Here is a 21,206-nt window from a genome sequence, read left to right as displayed (position 1 = left end):
ACTCTCCACTGGGGCTTCACTGAAATCAGCAAGTTTCTGGGAAATGTGATGACTTTGGTAATCTGGTATTTTCCATTCCTTTGGAAAATTCAGCCCTATAAAATATTAAAAAAGGATTTCTAAGTAGGGGTCATGAAGGACATGCATGAAAAAAACTTGAATGCAAATGTTTTAACACTGCCCGTAAGTTTTCAATTTAAAATGAATCACAGATAGAAATTGTGCATGTAAATTTTATCCAGTCTGTCTTGTCTTCTTTTTTTTTTTTTTTTCCCCCAAGAATGTGATAAGTTTATTCTTTTTAAATCCCTCTGGGAACAAACTGTGCATTTAGAGCTGTTTGTAGTAACACAGGCTTTGCACACTGAAGTGTGCAAAGCACCCGGCTTTATGAGTAGCTTGAATTGGAATGTGAAAAATGAGTATGCCATGTGACAGTGCATCACTGCAGCTCACTTGAATTAGTATACTTTATAAACTGACCACCACGCCATTCAGATCGGATATGAACAGGTCACATGGCCCAAAGGTTAGAGGAGATGCAGCCTCTTATGTCAGAGGGCCATCAAGTGCTAAGGAAAGTCTGTAACCCCTTAGCCACCCCACTGGGAGATCTGCCCTGCATCCTACAATGGCAGTTCAGCAGAACTTGCTGTAGGCATGGGGTTTTTTTCTGCTTGGTGCTTGGCTGGTGTCGTAAGAGTGCTACAGCAGTGCTGATAAATTGGTGATGATCCTAGGCTTTACACTTGCAGGTGTGCCTGTGGGGTGTGCACAGCCCATATGGCAGGGCTGGTTACAGGAGCCGAATTGTAGGGCTGCAAAAAGGTTCTAGGGAACCCGAAGAAAAAGTTCAGCGAGTGATATTTTCTGTGCTACGATGTATTGCAAGAAGTTGGGACCTTCTCTAGCCTCTGTAAACTGGGACTGTGGGGACCAGCAGTGTCTCATTCCAGCTGCCTCCTACCTCCAGATGAAGCAGCCCACTGTACACTGGTCAACTAATAGGTTTGTGCTTCTCTTTAAAACTGAGTAACTAATCACTTTCCTGCCCACTCCAAGAACTTTTACCTTAGTCAAAAGGAGAAACTACTCACTATTTCTACAGATCTGAGAGCCACCTGTTTTTGCTAGCAACTCCTTAGGCACTCTTTCAGAACATCTGAGACCAACCTTGTAGCCACTAAAACCAATAATATTTTGCAAGCATCTGAAATGGCATGCTCAGAAACACTTTATAGACTGTCATACAGAAGTGTAGAAATCTCAGGGGCAAGAAAACAACAAACGGTGCACACATACTGTAGTAAGATACTAAAAGGAGCAGGATGCTTTGTCCAAAGTATCCAGACCAAATAGACCCTGACTCCAACCTCAACCAGAAACCCTAAGAAGTTACTTAAAATTGTTCGTGTACTTTTGAAAGTGTTACTCAAGATGTCTCTATGTCAGGGAAGTTAATTTATGTGCTCTGAAAGAGTGAGTTGCTTTCAGTTAGAAAACAGAGATTCCATCAACCTTAAGCCTGCAGCATTCAGAGGGATTCACAGAGACTCTTCCATCTCCATATTGCATCTTCCACTGTGTCACATTTAAACTTAAGAGATTTATCCATCACAGCTTTAGTTTAATTTAAAACTACTGGGGAAAAAAATCCAGCAACATAAAATATGCTGTGGCTGGGAATATGATCCTTTGTCACAGTGATGAATCTTTTTTTCTTTATAATACAGTCTTCATATGACTTCCTTAGGTTCCGCAACTGTAAAATGGAGATTCCTTAATGGAGTTCCTTAATTTTGGTAAGTGCTTTGGGATCTGTGGATAAAACCCACTACTCCTGCAAATCAGAGCCACTGAAGTGGACAGAGAGTCCTCCTTATTTCAGTTAATGTTTTGAAGGACCAAACATCATGCTTCAATCAAATACGGAGCTCAGGATCCTTCTTTACAGAGTATCGTTTCCTTGCTCATGCTTAAATGTAGCAGGGGCTGGATCATCCACTGGTGTTCCCTCCCACCACCCACATCCGTACAAGAAATAAAGTCCCTTCTTCTGGATTTAAACTAAATCCTTCTGGTTTAGCAATGCACATTTCTACTTAAGCAATAAACATCTGTCGTCTGCCATTCATTAATATTAATTATAAATGGTCACTAGCTCATGGGATCCAAGTCCACCAGCTGAGATTTTTCCAACTTTGACCTTGTTAGGGTTTGTATAAAAAGTGTTCAGAAGGGTCCTTCGAAGCTCAAAGCCAACAAGAAGTGCAATTTGCAGAGTACAGCGTTTAGATTATGCACTTAGAACAAGGGCCGTCAGAAGGGGTGATGGGGAGCAGGGGAGGGAGGGAAGGAGGGAATACAGAGCCTGAAACAGCGTTCCTTTAAATGCTTAAGTTTTAGACCTTTCTGCAGACTAATGACAGGGAGAGGCATTGTCCATAATGAAACTGGCCCATCCATTAAACATTACTGTAAATGAAAGGTTGCATGAATTAAAGGTTGTTCATCTCATGTTTCAGGAATGTAGCTGTGTTTCATGTCCGAAGCCTGTTTTCCTTTTAAATGGAGTTCTTCAGATGACAAATGAGAGAGAGAATTTCAGAAAGCAAATGGGCAGAAGTAAATACACGCTTAGGAACAAAGCAGAGACATAACTGTAGCTGTAAATCTTTATACTGGGGCTACTGTTTGCCATAGATATTGGGGAGGATTAGATTAGATTTGAGAAATTTCATTACTGGGTCATTTTGCTTGTAAACCAAAAAAACAATAGAAAAATCCCTGCAGTTAATTGTTAAATTCTAGCTTACTATCACCTGTATATGTATTGCTCATGGACCGCTGGTTAATTCTTTTGCTACTATTTTGGATTTCAAGGAACTAAAAAAAGAAAATTTAGGAAATGCTTTTCCTGAATTCTGTGTGGCCACTGCATCTTTAAATGATAAATATTGTGAGGGGGTTTCTCCCCTTTAATTTCTTGCTACTGCAAAATTGCTTCAACAAATATTACTGAAAAATAATATTTGTTTGCATCAATCCTTAAAATTAGCTCATTTTTTTTCAGGCCTAAGCATACAGCATTATACTCCTCATGGGCCCCATCTTCATCTGCTCTTAAAATATTCATAGCTTCATTGGCAGAGGGGTGCTAGCTTACATCTCTGGTGAATTAGTGTAACAAGTTCACTGAAATTTTCTGTAAGAAAATCCAGCCCTATACTCTTCCTATAACAATGATTCAAAGCTGCTGAATGCAAAGAGGAACATGAACAGATATCTCAGCAATGCAAATGACTAAACTGGACAAAATGAAAGTTGGTTTCAGTTCTTTGACTCAGGCCCAAATAAAAGTCTGAGCTTGGTAGAGACAGCAGGAGGCCTTATACTGATGTCAATGGACAGAGATACTTGGACTTGTGCTCTGTAAATGTGCAGCATGCTCTCTCTCTCTGTGGAAGTCTTACAGAAGGGAATAGGCAAGAAAAGATTTTGTGGAAATTTTGTAGCAATTTTAGAAACGCTTATCAAAGCGTTATATAGTCCCTTACTAGGCTATGAAGCTGCATTACTATACTTAGACTGTCTCTGATGGATGTTTGTCTAACCTCCTTAAAAATCTTCCATGGCAGAGATTCCCACAACCTCTCTCCTGATCTTTACAATCCCTGATAATAACAGTGGATGTTATCATCTCATTGGGAATGTTCTGAAGCTCCTTTGGACCTTTACAAAGGGAAGTTATGGCAGTGAGTGTTTTCTTTTTCAAAGTTAGGAGGTTGGAAGAGAGCTGGGAGGTGGCAGCCTAAGCAGACCAAAGGCTACATCAGGTGTCAGAGCTGGCAGGGAGAGTGAGCTGAGAAGAGACGACGAGGCTGGAGATGCAGAGACCTGGGTGGGGAAAAGCAAACATAGCTGCCTGGGTGGGGAAGAACAGGCAAATATCCAGAAAGATGAGGAGAAACAGCAGCCCAAAAGCGCTCCTTTGTTTTCGCTTTGTTACAAAGGAAAGCTGAAAAATCCCTTCGTTATGGCTAGGTCCAAAGTACTCTGAAGTTGGTGGGATTTCAGTGGGTCTTGGATCAGGCCCTTTAAAAGAAGGGCAGCTGTAACACAGTGATGACTGAGTGCCATTGCTGTTCATGGCTGGCAGTGTTATAACAGCATTGCTATACATGGAAGTGTTCCACAGCCCAGGATTTAGCTGATTAAACAGCGCTTGCATGTGTCACCATTAGACTTGAAACATCCACTGCCTGATTTACTCTGTAGCTCACATACCCCAAATATTTTGCATTCTTGGACTAAATTTGATAGATGTGCCAGCAAACTTCTCTCTTGCATTTGTTCTTCTTTCCAGGGCACACAGGCCAAAATATTGAGGGGTTTAGATCTCCAGGTGGCAAGGGCCGGGTGAGCCCTGCTGTCAGCAGCTGCTTCCCTTCACCTTTACTTTGTGGCAATATTGCCCAAAGGTAAGAAAACAGCTTGCCGTGGTCTTCTGGAGAGTCAAGAGAAAGAAGTTGTCAAGATACCTTGCTGTGGCACACAGCCTGGAAGAGGTTCATTTCCTTTTCCAGCCATGATAAAGGTGTCCCTCCCTCAGAAAGAGGTCCTTAAAGCACTAGAAGTTAGGGCAAGGACTTCGGAAGCATCAACTGCAAGAAGTGATAGAAAGGCTGGTGTGGAGAGAAAGATGGGTACGTGAGGATGTGCAGGCAGAGCAAGGAATTGATGTGGGGTTAAGAGAGAACGATACTCTGCTCTTTCACACGTGGTCCCTGCCCTGTGCCAAGAGGGGAGAGGAGCCACGGTTTCCTATGTGCTTCTCCCTGAAACTCGACAATGTGAAGTCGCTGAAGGTGAAGGTGCCGTGGAGAAGTCAAGTACAGCTGTACCAGGGAAGAAGGCCAGAGACCAGGCAGACTCCTGCTTGACTGCAGAGCGTAACTGGTAGTTTGTTTTAGGACTCTGCCCCTGCAAGAGCTGTCCCTCTTCCCCAGTCAAATCCATGATGGAGGGGATAGCCCCGGCTAATTCGGATGCAAGCCAGAAGGTGGCCCTTGGCCTCGGCCAAGGAGCGGAGCTTTGCCTGCTTTTCTTCAGCAGCATAGACATAGCTGCGGATCTTGCCTTCTAAAGCTGGAGCTGTTCCTCTCAATCCCAAACACGTTTATTCAAGAGGGAAGATTTTAGGCAGGTGCTGGGAATTTGGTGCTGGATGAATACCTGATAGGCACTTTGGCAGGGGAGGGAAGAGGGGTTTGTGAGAGGTTTGTATTCCCTCCTGTTTTTCCTACAGAGCTTGGGTATCTAAAAGATAGTCAGCCAGCCAATTCTGGAGCACAAGGAGACATCAGAAGGGAAGATCAGAATGAGAAAAAGAGCTGATTTCTATCCCTTATTTGGTTTAGTGATCTGAGGAGAACAGCTCTCCGAGCCTTCACATTTTAATAGAAGAATGCAATAATTTTTTTCTCATTCACTTCCCTTATGAGAGCAATTGACCACATGCTTCTTTCTCAGCTTTGACACCGTTCCTGTTAATACGAGGTTGATGCTGTGTACCAGCAGCGTGTCCGGCACATTTTTTATAGCATGCTCCAGAGGACCTCAGGGCAGCTGAGCAACCTCCCCTCTGCTCCCAGGCCAGGGAGGAGATGGAAGGCAGCCAGAGAGGAGCTGGCAGCAGGAGAGGAGAACATCTGAGGAGCAGAGACAGTGTCAGCCCAGCACCCTGCGAGGCTAAAACCAAATTTTGATACCTGAGGGTCTGACAGGTTGGTGTATAGCCACAGCCATATATATATTCATTCAATATTCATTGAGATGCATATTATTCAGAGAATACAACCTTGGCATGGTACACATGCACACAGTGTGTGCATACGTGTATAGTACCACATGTGCAGAGACACACAGCATGTATGTATTACCTGCCTGCATGGTTGATACGTGTCTGTCAGAACTAGGAGGTATGATGAGAATTTAATGCTCACACTAACACAGACAAATGTACTTGTAGCAAAACACAATATTACTATTAATTAGTTCAGATTTTAAGGTCTCAGTTTGCAGGTAGCAACCTAATAAGACTCTCAAAACTGCCTGTGATTAAATTTTGAAAATGCTATGATTAAAGTTTAAAAATGGCTTTTTCCAACCTTTTCAGCCCTTGAATTGTATAGCCAGTACATCCTCTACTATTAGCTATTTTGGATTCACAAATCGCTCCGACTCATATCAGTCCTATTTTTCCCCTCTTAACGCTTCTCACCCAGATCTCTTTTCTCGATCGCGCCCCTGTCCCTGTGCTCTCCGTGCCCTGCCTCGCTCAAGGTATTCCTGGGACGCCATTTCAATTCATGTTCCAACTAGTGGATTCCCGGTCTCAACAGCCTTACTCTTGGGGGCTGGAAATGTGTTAAAGTTAAAGAGTCAAAACCCCTGCAAGGAAAGGAAATGAGAGGTCCTCTTGGCAGCAACAAACAGAAAATAAACAACCAAACTCTTCACAAGACAGATTCCTCAATTATAGTAACTCGGGCTCACAAAGGCCAGAGTTATGACCCATTGGTGTATGCAGTATGTAAACACGGGGATGCAGTAATTAGCTTTGTGTTCATTTTGAGGCTTCAGAAGTCCTGTGACCTGCCATGGAGTAAGGTCATTAACCATAACCACACTAGTGACCTTCACACAGGACACCCCATGTCTCACAGTTATACGAGCGAACTGTGCACTGTGATGTCTCCCCGGCTCACATGCTCTAGCCCTCTTGTTTTAAATGCCACTGAGCTATACGTGTGGGAGAGGATGTGACTTTTGGGACGAACTGTGATTAGAATATCTTACTTTCCCACGTAGCAATGCTTAGGACTTAAATGTGATTAAGTAAAAATAGTCAGTACCAAAAATACCTAGATTTTCCCTCAATTCCCTTTTTTTTTTTTAAAATCAGAACAATTTGTTTAAAAATAATACACTCAGGAATCATTGGACTGGTGTGGGCCTCCATTGCCCTAGGAAGAGACTTTTATCTTTGGTGTGTGGAGTGTGTAGGGACAGACTATTCATAGCTTGTTCTGTAAAGGGTAATTAACCTTTGAATAAGCAGGTGTACAGCCATTACTAGATGCTTACCAACAAACACAATAAAACACTGCTCTAACCTTGATTTTGCCAACACTAAATGAAATTAGTATTGGGAATGAGTATTTTTCAACTCTACTTTTTGTTTTACTGACTCATGAATCCCCTGAAACACGCTGTCTTCCTTACAGAGTCAGCCTGGGTGAACCTTGGTTTAGATTTTGCAGTGTTGCAAAATCATTACCGTGCAGATGGAGAAAATGCGCCCTTTAATTTAAAAGTTAGCGGGTAAAAATCCAGATCACTCATACTAGGCTGTCCTTAACAGTCATTGGAAAGAAACAGGCACTTTCAGGAGGCAAATTATTTTGCCCTTCTTAGAATCCATCTTACAGTGTCATGCATCCTCCTCCCCAGGTATGGTTTTAACCCCTCCAATAACACAACCTTGCTTTGACAAAAACAACTAATTTTTAGCTGTCCAGCTTATGTGCAGTGAATCCCGTCATGCTCTTGCCAGGCCTATGGAGGCTCAGTGGAGTCCCAGTTTGTCACTCCTTGTCTGAATTCTCAGATAGCAGACCCCTCTCCGTGAAAATCGCATCCACGTCAAACTCAGATTGTCCAGTGTGACAACAGAGCTCAACAAAATGCACAAGGAACTGTTCCAGAGGCCTGGCAGTCCAGAGTTTTGGGGGAAAAATAGGTATTACCACATGAATAAACAGATTGATGTGGCACATACCTATGCAAGTCTTAAGTGGCTACATAGGAGTTTCTGTGGGTTGTGAAGAACATGAAACCCTGATTTTCTGTGCCGTGATTCAAAACCTATACAAAGAAGTGTTGAAACTCCCACTGATTTAAAATGGTTTCCTTCGCTACTGTACTCCCACGTACCTTTTAAAATGTAATGCAACTTACACATCTTTTAATTTAGTAGGGGTCTCTTCTTTTTCTTTCTCCGTTTTGCCTGGGACAGCTTAGCTGACTGTTATTGAAATTAGTGCACCTCAAATGGAGATCAATTGCAGAAACTTTTCTTTGGGAGAAGGACTAAAGGGACAGCTTAGTTCAGACTCCAGAGCCCTCTGTGCTCTGTTGTTACATGGATCCATATGGCATCAGAGCATGTGCATTAGAGTGGGTAACTCAATGAGATCAAGTTAAGTGAGTGAAATTAGTTTATTGCCTAATATTTTAAGTTTGTTAGTATTAAGTTACATTGTGTTCAGCTAAAGTAAATTCTTGATTAATGGCTTGGGATTTTTAGCTGAGTGGTGTGTTTGGAAATCTGATGGATACCTGATAGGATTCCTTCCTCACACCATAGCCAACAGAAGACATTTTCAGCCATGATCTAATTAATATGTTTGAAGCATTATGCAGACATATAGCAATAAAGGGGGGAGGAACTAGTTCAAAGAAACAGCAGAGATGACCTGAGTCTCAGTTCTCTCAGCTATTCAAATCAAACCTGTTTTTTTATATTCACATGTACACAGTTCAGGATAGAAGCATTTCTTTTACTTTATTTCCCCAAAATATATAAATTTCCTCATTAAAACTGCTCAACAACTAATCCTGTTCCCTCGGTTCCCTTCTGTTCACCAGTCTGCATCTGGAATTCAACTCCTCATCAGAAAGACACTGCTTTCTCTCTTATTCTTATACACTAAAAAGAAATCACAGCATAATGTCTGAATTCTCCTTACAGCACAAACCATTAACTGACAAGCTACCTTGCCCCCAGGGGCTTGCAGTCTTGTGAATTTTGACTACAATTGCCCCTCTTCCTTTCATAACGGTATCCTGCTTTCAGACTCTACAAGGTAACAATTCCTACACTTCACAGTGAAAAAGAAATATGCTGTTCTACATTCATCCCACTGTGTCTTCATGTCTAATGCTTGAATTTTTGCCTGTCAGGAACAGGAACTTTCTTTGGTCTGTGTTTGCATGGAACTGGATGCAGTTAACATTAGTTCTCTCCTTTGAACATCTAAATGCCACCAGCATGCAAATGAATCAATATATGAACAAGCAACAACTGAAATGTATTATTTATTTGTTTACAACAATACAGCTGTGTAACCAATGTAGCCAATCTATTGGCATGCATAATACCCAGCTTTCTAAGATGTCTTCCTTGTTCATAACTACGCACTTCATCTTTTGGTGAGCTTTTTTAGTCTCTTCAAACTGATCAGAACATGTTCTCTGAAAGCACTTAAAACTGTCTGCTCTCTGGGGGGTTTAGTTGGGTCTCAACAGAAAGTCATATGGTGAATGTTCTCTTCTTGGCAGAATTACTCATGCATGAAAACATGCAATTCCTTCCCCACAAATGCTTTTGTATGCAATTCTGATATTTGTCTTTTGGCCAGTAAAAGTCAATCATCTCACAGATTTGCAGATAGCAGTCCAAAGCGACTTGTGTTTAGCCAGAGCACATTTATTAAGGCAGAGAAATAATATTGATGGATAATGCGCAGTGTTTGAAGAGCTCTGCAAGTTATGCTTTTCCAGTATATCTATTTGCCATTTGCCATTAATGGACATGGCTACATGAAACAAGTGACTCTCGACATATGTCTGTCAGTGAAAGGTAGGAGCCAACAAGATGTTAAGTGTGGGAAGATAAAAGTAACAGTGCACTGCACTGGGGGACCAAGATAAAAAGTGTGAGGGAAGGAAAGGAAGAAGAAGAAACTGGAACTTAAAATCATATAGCCATGCATACTAAAAAGAATTCACCATCATGGGACTAAAAGAGGATAATTATAACATAAATTTCAGTGAGGTTTGGATGGGACTGAACCTATAAAAGGAGCCTATATGTAAAACACATGGAAACTACCACCTCAGAACACACTGGGATCAACTAATTTAGTGCTAAAATGAGTAAAAAGAACATTTTAGATTAGTCAGGCTATTTGTATCCTCATTATTCCCATTTGTTTGCATTCATCCTGAAAATATTAGCACCTTCTCTCAGTAAAACTTCATTTTATAGCCAGTGAGGGAAAAAAAAGTTGTAATAGATCTCACCAGCTCTAATGACACACCAGCAGATGGAAACAAAAAAAACCCCAGCCCTTTTCATCCATTTTATCTTGTTTTGTGTAGCTGTTCCAGAAACATGTCCTTGCTTCTGTGCGATAGCAGCGACTTAACTGACTAACATCCTGTCTCTGACCTCAACTTCTTGAGCAAAGTCGTTGAGGCATCTGTGACGAGCATACCCCGTCATCATGTGGTCTTTGCCCTAACTCCCTTGGCCACAGACATCTATTCAACATGGAATCAGCAGAGGCTGACCAAGCTAACTCTCTCTCCATGGCCATAGAGAAAAGATTAGCAGCAGTGTTGGTAACTGCTGGGTCTGCTGCTAGACTTCAAATGCCAGTGCCGTGAAGGCTAAACTCCAAGGCAATGCCTGAGAGGCAGTGGGGAGTCGTACAATACAGAAGAGCATTTTCAATATTTCTTAACAGTAAATACAAACTTATTTACTTTCCCTTTCCCAAAGTGTTTTTTGTTGTTACTTCCTTCTGCACTCTCTGACTGGATGTAGCTAGCCATAAGAACAGAGCCTGGCTTAGTTTCTCATGCAATTATTCTGTTGTTGAAACAGGAACAGAAGTTTCTCTCTGTTTAATAAGGGACAGTGGCAGCAGGGAAGATAAGTTGCCTGGAGATTAAGTGGGAAAGCTTCATCTCCCCATTCCAGTAGGAACAGAAGAAAAACTTTTAGCTTATTTCCCAGTTTCCTGGCTTGTCACCATAATCCATACCTTAAAGCTATTTTAACCTAATGTTTTGTGTGTGAATTTCCTCAGTTTTGTTAAGAATTATCTTTTTAAAAAAATTTTAAATCCATTTCCTTGGGAAGGTGTATGAAAGTGAATGGGACAGACTTTTGGGGATACTGAGGAGTATATAGTGGTGGATTTCAGAACACTAAAAAAAAAAAGGCTCACAGACATAGACACACAAATCCCAAGGGCACGGGTAGAGTTCAAACATAGGTTCCATCTGCCTGCATTGGTTTCGAAGGAATTGTCTACTGAGTGTAAAACGGGCTAGAATATAATCTGTGACTTGCTCAAAAGTAGGAAAAAACACACCTTTATGCACATTGCAGAAAAAAAAAGAAAAATATTCATAATTGTGAACGAATTCTTGTGGTGTGCAGTATTTTTCAAGTATGGTTTGGCTCAGATCCCATAAAATAAGAATTGACAGTAACATACGTGAGTAGTTTCTTCTAAAGTACTTACTACACAGGAATGGCAGGCATTTCTCAAAGAGAAATGTCTTGTCCAATCTGAAAAGACTGCCAAATTGCCATAAGCAAAAACACAACATCATTATCACCTCAGAAAAAAATAGCTTCACGGTTCCAAAACTGCAGTTCAGCCCTATATTTTCAGCTCTGGCAAAATAAGCTTTGGTACAAAACAAACCCAAGGACTCTTCCCCAAGTTACAGTGGGCTAATGAGAGTTGTGGCACTGTGCAGGAGCAGAAGCAACCATGGACATTTTGGACGTAGATAAGGGAATCTGGAAATAGCTTGCCTTGGCTGCTCCCCTGAGGCAGATACACCTCTCTACCTCTTGAAGGCATTGCCTGACACAAGGAGGAGGAGGTGACATCTACCCCATGGGTTCCCATAAATCAGTAGATCTAACCAGTTCTTGGGTGAGGGGGAGGCACCTGTAGCTATCTGGGTCATAAGATCCTCCTTCTAATGTTATTTCCTTTCTCATGGGAACCAGCCAACCTTCAAAAAGGATTACAAGCTCCAAACCCCTTTAATGTTTCTATAAGTAATCTGCAGCAACCCTAGCGATCATTTAACAAGGGAACAGTAGGTTACTACTTGGTAGCAGCAGCTCATGCTGGCTCACAGATGTTTACACAGGGGGGCAGCTGCTCCACGTGTTCCACTCATCCTCAGAAGGGGTTAAACCTTGCTTTTGAGTTGGGAGGAAAGGGGGAAATAGAAGGGATGGGGAAATGGGAAAGATGGGGAAAATGGGAGGGATGGGGAAAAGGAAATATTCCATCGACGCTCCTGTGCCAACCAGAGTAACTGCACCGGGGGCAGAGGAAGTAACTTCCCTGCTGCACGACGGGCAGAAAAGGGAACAATGGAACAACAATCTTTACTGGGTGGAATTGGTATAAATTGTTATTTCACAGACTTCTTAAGCATCTCGCATTCTTAACATGTGGGATGTCCTTCACTAGGTGCTGTGATGGGGAATAAGTCCAACAAGCTGGCTCACATGGAGGGGTGGTTCTGCTGGCATTCTTACTTATTGGGTGAAACCAAGTGGAGTTTCCCTTGGCTGCCATGCAGTGTTGTGGCCTTTCTCCCACACTGGGACTCCATGAGCCAGATGCAGATGGCAGGATCAGGCCACATTGTTCAGCCAGAGCTAGTAGAAAGAGTTCAGGGTGGGAGAGAGGCCACAGTGCTGCAGTTGCAAGAGTTATGGTCTTACCTGTAGGGAAGCACAAAATAGGAATCGGTTTGGAGGAATCTCATGGCTAAACCATGAAACTTGGCTGCCTGATACCCAACAAACAACTCCCATCATGACATGTTTTACGATGGATCTTTTTGTTCTGATCTCCACATGCAACCCCTCATCTTGGCAGCTCTTTCAGCAGAACTGAGAGAGAATGTGCCTTCCCATCCAGCCCACCCTGTCCTCTCTAGATCACACAAAGCACAGTTTTTGAGCAGTGTTAGGACTTTATTTACTCCAGGCAAGGGCACAGTTGTCTCCAGCCCAAAGAACACCACATCAATGGGAGCTTTGGTGAAGCCTGCAATCAAGGCCTGGGAATTCAGATGCAAGTTATTAAACAAGCACAATACCAATCTCATATTATGATGATGATAACATGGTACCTTTTCCTTCCTTCTGACATCTCTTTCTCTGTACAATACATTTTCTGCTCTCGCTTGTAGCTGGGCAAGGATTGCCCCTTGCTGATGGATGCTGTACGATCTCTCTGACCCTTACTTCATTTCCTCTTTTGAAACCACATGTTTTTCCTTTCTTTGTGCAAGGGCTCCATGGACTCCACTCACTAGCTTCACAGTGCACTGCAACAAACATAGGACAAGCTGAGCCTGGCCAATATCTTTTTGTATACACAATGCATATGGTACATTAATTTCATTCTGCATCAGCCAAAAGGTGGCAAAAATCAATGCAATTAATCAGGATTTGCAGCAGCGAATTGACAGAAATTGGACTGCTGAGGATATACTGCACAAAAAATGTCAAATAATTATGTCAGTTACTATTTTGTACTCGCTATTTCATAATTCCATTCCTGAAATGGGGCAACAACAACACAATTGCTCTCAATGGAATCAGTTACTGGGGCTTGTTCTGAGGTTGCTTTGGTTTTCTGGAGGTATAAATCCTTGTAGCTTCAGTGGAGTTAAACTTTGGTCATCCCTATGTGAAAGGAGAGTGAAGTCATTGGGTCAAGCTGCTGCAGCTGGTCTCAAAGGTATTGAATTTGGAAATCAATAGAGTGATAAAGGACCAACTGATATCAAAAGGCATTACATTAACAATCAAGTATCTTTGGTGATCTGCTGCTTAGTTTTCAGCTTAAATAGTGAAAGAGCCATCATCTGTAGCATATACAAGCTGTAAGCAGGCAAAGCAGAGGAGAATTTGGGTTGGCGGGGCAGGGGGGTGCAAGCTTTTCAGAAAAGTGCAGGTTACGGTTTCTAAACCACAGTGATCTGAATGCGCATCCTGTACTATCGGGAACTCAAAAGGTGTGCAGCTGGACACTTGTCCAAACAGTGTAGACAAAAATGGGAGTAACCTTGGAAGCTTGACAACATGCTCTTAATAACTATCCTTCTTTGGTGCCACCTCCTCAGTATCCTTCTCTTGATAAAAAATAGTAAACATTTATATTTACTTTATGTTCACATGTGTGCTTAAGACTATAAACCACCGCTGAAGGAGGAAAGACTTCCAGCCCTTCTATAAGGAGGAATTTGTAAGTCAACATTTTTCCAGCTCCAGAATTTACTTCCAAATTTTTCAAAACCTAAAAATATAACTGATCTCAGGCAATCTCTGAGCCTTCCTCCAGTGAATTGTCATGTGGGTCATTTTGTTTTTCATATTACACTGGAGCCCTCCTGTTAAAATAATTGGCCTTCACGTGCACAAAAAGGTTCTGTTTTTCCTCCGTAGCTTTAAATGGCTTTTCCTAGTTCAGACTGACTCATTGTTAAAGCAGCTAAGTCTACAGCACTTGGAAACAGCCATCAAGAAACAAAAACGACTCCTTGAATTTCTTTCAAAGATGAAAGTCTTTGCTCGAAAATAAAACCATAAAAACCATCACTACCACCTGAACTAATATACATTTGAGAAGGAAAATGCCAAACTACTGTACACTATTTTTATTCCTGTGTTACTTCCCCTCCAAAACACGTGATGCCAAGGAGAGCTATGTGCATGATACTGTGGGGGAGGAGATTTCCGTCATGGCCAGGCTGTGCCTAAGTGCTCCCTGGTTACTGGTGGCTGAAGAGGTTACGGCTTCCACCGCAGTTCACAGCCCTCAGCCACCACAATTCACAGCCGGCGGACTAAAATAAGCTGAACCTTGCCGCAGCTTCGGCGTGCCCATGGCAGGGGATGTCAACTGCAGCAGCCCGGAGGCAAATATATCACTCGTTCTGCTTTCAGCTGGAGGGGTGGCAGAGGGATGGAGCAGACAGTTAGGTGTGGTGACCTCCAAAATCACCCCAGCTTGGAGCTTATGAGTCAGAGGCTGGAGAGATACAAAAGCAGGTCTCTTCTCTGCAGCCAGTGAGTCACAGGACCAGTGTTGCCAATCTCATTCCTTCAGTGACAGTGCCACGCTCTTTGGTGTTTTATTTTAATCCTCAGTTTCTGGAGTCAGGTGATTAAGCACATATACTGTTTGGGCGTTTAGAGGATTGGTGGGGGGCTTGGTTTTTTTTTCCTTAGTGTTTTAGTTTCTAGCCTTCACCTTTGTGAAGGTAAGGTTCAAAATGTTGACACACACATGCTTTGAAGGCTCAGGTAGTACAAAGGAGCTAAAGCAAAGCAGTTAGTATTTTAATCTTTCAACTACATGTAGGGTCTGGCTCAGGATTTTTGAACCTTTGATGTTAGCTGTGCTGCATAACACCGTAACAGAGCAAGTAAGAGATGGATGTCATTCTACCTCAGGGCAGACCAAACAGGCTGTATTTCCCGAGGCAGAATTGCCCTTAGCGTCAAGGCTGTGTTTGTGGGGCACAACCGAGCTTGTGCCTCTTATGAAATGGCAGACTTGGGAAATACCTTGACTTTGTTGTGCTGGGGAATACATTTTGTGATGCAGAACATTTCCATGTTAAGTTGCACTTCCCTCATGGTGTAACCGATCTTGCAACTCATGCTCTCCTTAGATCCCCCATCCCCTGTGAGAAAACCGGGCAGGACACAGGAGGACCGGACTTACCGATGCTAGTGCACTCCATCGTGTGATTGTTGGCTTCCAGCCCATCAGGGCACTTTTCAAGGCACTTTCCACTGTATAAGTAAAACCCACTTTTACACTTTGTGCAGAAGTTTCTGGTGAAGCAGGTATCACAGTCAGCTTTACATTCTGAAATGCAAACAGTAAACAATGTTGTCGCTCTTTGCCACAAAACGCCATGGGCTTTTTCACATATACCAGAATCACACAATTCTAGCAATGTTAAACAATCTTCAAAGGAAGCAAATTATATTTAGATCTTCGTGGCCTGTACACACAGTAAGGCCAGCCACAAGTGACCTTGGCATGAGTGAGGATTTAATAGAGATGGCCTGATGCTGAATGGCCTCACACTGCTTGTCTTGCAGACCTATGCAAACAGAAGACAGAGCACAGCACATCAGAATAACAATATACTGCTTCTGCCCTACACTGACACAGCATAGGTACTAATTAACCCCAGAGGGCACAGGTACTGGGACAGTTCTGCACTATCTATCTCCGTTCATCCAGGAGAAATAAAAATACGCCAGAATTTAGAATCTGCTTAAGACTGTTTTGCATCAAGATCTTTTTCTTTTTTTAAATGACTCCCTGATGTTCAATCAGAGGTCCTGTAGTATTTCATGAATTCTCTACGTGACTACCCAAATTGGCATTAGTGGTATATTTCCCAGTTCTCAGATATTTTTAAATGAAATACATAAAAACTTGTGTATGGCACAGACCATGTCTGATACGTAAGGCCACACACTGCTAAAAAGTGAGCAAATACTTTACAGTGTCAAGTTACTCTGTAGGACTTTACTCTGGGGTCCGTTCATTAAATAACTTTCATTACCAGGTAGAAACTGGGAGAGTTGCTTGGCCGTCGCTCTTATGTTTTTATATCACCTGCGGGATTAAAAACTGTGAATTCAACAACAAAAAGAGGAGTGGGGAGGACATTATGATCTTTTCCAGTTCATCTATGGTTCAAAATACATAGTGGGCTCAAAATGTGGCCTGAGCAGTAAAGAATACAGTTGGGTTCTCTGTCTCCCAGCCTGGAGGCAACAGGAGTCAGTAACTTCCCCCAAATCAGGCTGAAACCTGGCCAGCTGCTACAGGCATTGAGAGGGCTACACTGAGGGTGAGACAAGCTATCAAGAGACCAGGGCAAACCCCATCTCCAAAGAATGCCACCTGCCCTCTTCTCTCGTCATCGCAGGGGTGAGGAGGGTAAGGGCAGCGGGTTAAACGGTTCCAGCCACCGAGATTCAGCTCTTCGGAGCTGCTGCCGCTCCCTCCTGCTGCTGGAGGGCAGTGCCTGGTGCCCACCGGCGCTTGCTTTTCACATGGGGGTGTAGAGGAGGACACCACCGCCTGGGTCCTCGGCAGTCATTCACGCAGAGCTGGGATCCCTGAGCTTTAGGCCATTTTGTGATCTTTCGCCTTAACTTCTTGCTCGGGCTAATGTTTACTGCGCTCCTATAAAAGAACTGAGCAAAGAAAGACATGGCCTGTCCATCTGCTTCACTGTTGGCTCGACTCCTAAGGGAACACAGCATTCAAGAGAGAGCAAACAAATCCATGTGCTTCCCCTTTCCCCAGCACTTACTTGCACACTTATTAATGTCAGGATACCGTGTCCCATAGTATCCGCTTGGACACGAGGAAAGACATACTCCAATCTGTTTCATGCCAATCCTCTCCAGAACAAAAAAGAGCCTGGGCTTACATGACAGGCATCCGTTGTAGTCAGAACATGTAGCACACCCTCCTTGGCAACCCTGGCTCACATTAGGATGCACTGAGAAGACAAGCATTAAAAAAAAGAACAAAAACAGTGAGGGAACAAGATATTAGACAAGACCATGAAATAATGGCTCCTCTGTACTTGGAAGGGTGGACCATCCACCTCTCTGACAGCTCTTAAAGATTGCTTCATTTTTTCTCGTGTCTCTTATGACCTGACATTTCATTTCAGCGATTATTTCATCTGCATAAAAATGAGAAGCTCAGCTGATGTGCTCACATCTTGCAGAAATAGCTAACAGCAAATTATAGTTGAAATAGATTTTATGGAGCAGCAGCATCCTAGAAAACGGTTATTTTTCTTCTAGTTATTTTCAGTGGTTTTCTGCCTTGTATGCACTTGGCTCAGCAGATAAATACATGTTCACTTATCTTTGCTTTTCCTAGCTGGATCATTAAAAATCAACCTAGTGTATAATTTCCTTCATTGACTAAATGCCATTTGATTGAGTTCTGCTGTGCAGGAATATGCCCTGGTAAGATCTGATGCTAATTTGCCTTAATAAAAAGACAGAGGAGAGCCATCCTTCTCACCCTCCTTCTTTCCCTGGAATGTTCTCCCTGGCAAGTTTTTAATCTCTAACAATTACAACCTGATGTTCAGACTTAACTGTGGCATTTACCCTGCTCCAGACCCAGCATGGAGCATAGGTAGGATTATATTTGCCTTTCAATTGAATTGTTCTAATTCTTCAGACAAGGAAGGGAAAACTTATTACACTCACTGCTTAAGATTATTCAGTTCTTCTTTAGGGGCTTGGGGGTAGCAGAAAAGAGGATGCTATTGCAGACTCTCTTTTCAGTAGCAGACATTAATCAGTGTATTACTTCTCAGTGGTGGAGAATAATGTTTTGCCTCTTCCTGTACTTTAGGAGTTGTTACGTACTTTTACTTCCTTCTTCGCTGCATTCTTAAATAGGAGTTGGATCTGAAAAATAGTTAAGCATCAAATAACTCCAGACCCTGTGTCCCCTGTTTTTTGGCCTTCTCTTGTGTGAAAGACCCAGGCATTTTTCTGAGTGTAAGCTTTCATCTCTCAGCCTGAGATGTCTGGTTATATTTCATCTGTAAGAGAAATCCAGTCCTTGTTCACATTTGTAAATCCTATTTGTAAATACTAGTGGCTTCCTGTTCTGCCTTCTCTTTAGGCCAGTGATAAATTTATAAATATGCACGTGCCATACTTTGATTGCCTATTTTAGTGTTTTGATTCTATTTTTGCCTGCAGACACTGCTAAATAGCTTGCATACACTGTGAACTTGCTTTTGTCAGCTCCTTTCTGTAGATCCCTTGGAGGCAGACCAGAAGCCCATATGACTCCATGGCTTACAGATTGAAAGCCACCACTCTCTGCTAGCTGAGGGGAGTTTGCCTGGTGGCAGGGAAGTTCAGGAATACCTCTGTACTTTGCTCACTTACAGTTTTGGCAGAAAAGACATGGCCTGTGAATGGGAAAAGCACTCCTCTATGCTCTGAGGTTTCAATGACCAGTCCCACAATCTGAGAAACCTCAAAGGGAGTTCAAGTTCACTTTTGCTCTTTCATTAATAGAATGAAGAATGAGGGTTGTTTCTCTCAGCAGGGCTGACCACACAGGAGAAGAGCAAATTTTGGCCCTGCTGCGGACAAATGGTTTCAATGAGAATATAAGAACCCAATTCTCTGTGCCCCCAGCGGCACTCGCTTTGTAGAACAACCTGGAGGAAAGTGGTTTTACTACCAAGACACACCACTACTATGAGAATAAATGGCATTCTGCGTATTGGGAAGCTGCAGCCCCCAATCAGTTATCAGACTTGCTTTCACTAGAACCTCAAAATGCTGAGTGCTCAATAAGTATAACATATTTTTTTCTGAGAAGATTCCAAAGGTACAGAGTATATTGACTTTGAAATTAAAAGCCTGAAAAATTGGCTTTCTTTTTAAAGTTAAGTAAATTAAAATGTCCTTGTCTGTCTCTCCCCTGTCTCGTGGCTCTTGTATGAAGCTGCTTTCAAAGGGAGATGCAGTAATGTGATCTAAGAAGCTGACATTATTTAAAAACTATCCATGACTTTCCTTCATTAAGTCTGACAGAGGGAAGAAAAAGCAGCTGAAGTACAAAATAATTGTCATCAAAGCTGCTATATAAAATATGGATGATCGCTTTTGACGGGAAACATATTATGTGTGAGCACCTGTGACACGTCATTATGAATAGATTCTCTTGACAGAGAAAACATTATGTGCAACTGCTCTGAGGTCAAGCTGTGTGTGTGAGCCCTTGAGACAGGCAATACTTCATTACCGAAAGATGATAATTCTCTATAGCTAAGATCCATTACATGGCCAATTTCCATCTCCCTTTTAACTCCAGAAGTATTAAGTGTAATATATAGTGTACTTCTAGCCATTTTCATAATTTCTGCCTCCTTTCATGCATCCCAGATACATTTCATACAAATAACTAGGCAAAAAAAGAAAGCCTGTAGTTCCGAAAGGAGAATCATATTGTCAGTATTATGGAGCAAGGAATAAGTTAAAATATGTAAGTCAAGCTCCTTTTGAAGGCTGATTTAATGCCATGTTATAACTCAATTTGTGAAGCAAAACAAGCTCCTGTTCTTGGAAATGCATAGAGCAAAAGTCTTATTGAAAAGTCAGAATTGACATTTTAAATGAAGACAGACTTTTTTTCTCTTAAAAGCTATTACAAGGATCCTTTTTTGATTGTCCCCTATTGTGCTTGGCATTTCTTTGAGCCCTGTATCTGTGTAATGAAACTGTCTCTCATTGTGCTTGTTCTGAATGTTCGGTAGAACCTTATTCTGGCTCAGGCAAGAAGCAAAGCAGGGACAGCTGAGTGCTCCAGAAATTGGTGCTTCTTGAGAGCACAGCACTGGGCTTTGTCACTGAACCTGGGAGAAAATAAATGGTGGAGGAAAAATACTTGTGTCTAGAAAACGAGATAGCATGTTTGAAATAAGGCATCTCCAAACTCCAGCTGAAGATCTTGTTCTTGTTCCCTCTCAGCCTCCTCCCTCTCCGGTTCAGATCCAGGCACTTGTCTGATCCCTGCCACGCAGGGGCCGGTCCCTCCCTTCCTGCAGAGGCCAAGTGGGGTAGAAGGATTCCAGAAGGAAATGGGGCAAACTCAGGCTCTGAAACATCTCTCTGCCACAGAGAGGGAACTTATCACTGCTGCGTACGGAACTGGCCCTTACTATTCCTCTCTCATTGCAGCAAGGTTAGTTAGTGCCTGCAGATCTCAAGCGCTTCAGCAACTGCACGCCGTAACCATGAGGAAGCAACCAGAAGTTTTACCTCTTTTTTTCTCCCATATCAAATACTGTGAGCTCAGAGTTTTAAGTGATGTGCCGCAACAAGCTGGGAACATAAACCCCATCTGGTGAAATCTGGCCATGGTACACCCCGTGGAAGCATTGCTTCAAATTTCTAAACTTGGGTCAACAGTAGAAATGGGTAAGTAATGTATATCCACTTTAAGAAACACTTTGAAGTCTACAGGTGAAAAAACACTAGGAGAGCGCAGACCACTCCTGTTAGCCCCAAGTTTTAGATGTGGTAAGAGGGACAAAGAGAAGTCCGGTCTCTTGGCAGAGGGGCAGGCCCTGTGGCCTCCTGGGTTAGGCACCGGCTGCAGAACCAGGAGGTCTGGGCTTTAGCATTGCAAATAGGTCCAAGAAATGCTCTTTCTTGTAACCACTTGGTCTTTGGTGCAACCTGCTCCATTATAAAGACAAATAAAATGAAATAG

At 42.5% G+C, this 21,206-nt stretch overlaps 1 protein-coding gene across 4 annotated transcripts in view; it reads right to left on the bottom strand.

Moving 5' to 3' along the window:
* Positions 1-21,206, bottom strand: part of RSPO3 (R-spondin 3) — a 62,528-nt gene that overhangs the window by 9,845 nt on the left and 31,477 nt on the right. For 2 of the 4 annotated variants that reach the window (XM_069805191.1, XM_069805190.1), the window contains exons 3-5: positions 17,251-17,442; positions 15,633-15,779; positions 13,027-13,224 (exon numbers count right to left, since the gene is read on the bottom strand). In XM_069805191.1, the coding sequence (XP_069661292.1) occupies positions 13,027-13,224; positions 15,633-15,779; positions 17,251-17,442 (537 nt within the window). Of the gene's footprint in view, positions 1-1,721; positions 1,763-8,711; positions 8,774-13,026; positions 13,225-15,632; positions 15,780-17,250; positions 17,443-21,206 lie in introns of those variants that run through there. The other 2 variants (XM_069805193.1, XM_069805192.1) reach the window with 2 other exon arrangements.

Source organism: Haliaeetus albicilla, chromosome 17 (genome assembly GCF_947461875.1).
Source record: "Haliaeetus albicilla chromosome 17, bHalAlb1.1, whole genome shotgun sequence".
Classification (NCBI taxonomy): Eukaryota; Metazoa; Chordata; class Aves; order Accipitriformes; family Accipitridae; genus Haliaeetus; species Haliaeetus albicilla.
Note: the sequence above shows the minus strand (reverse complement) of the source record. Positions and strands in the feature narration are given on the sequence as shown.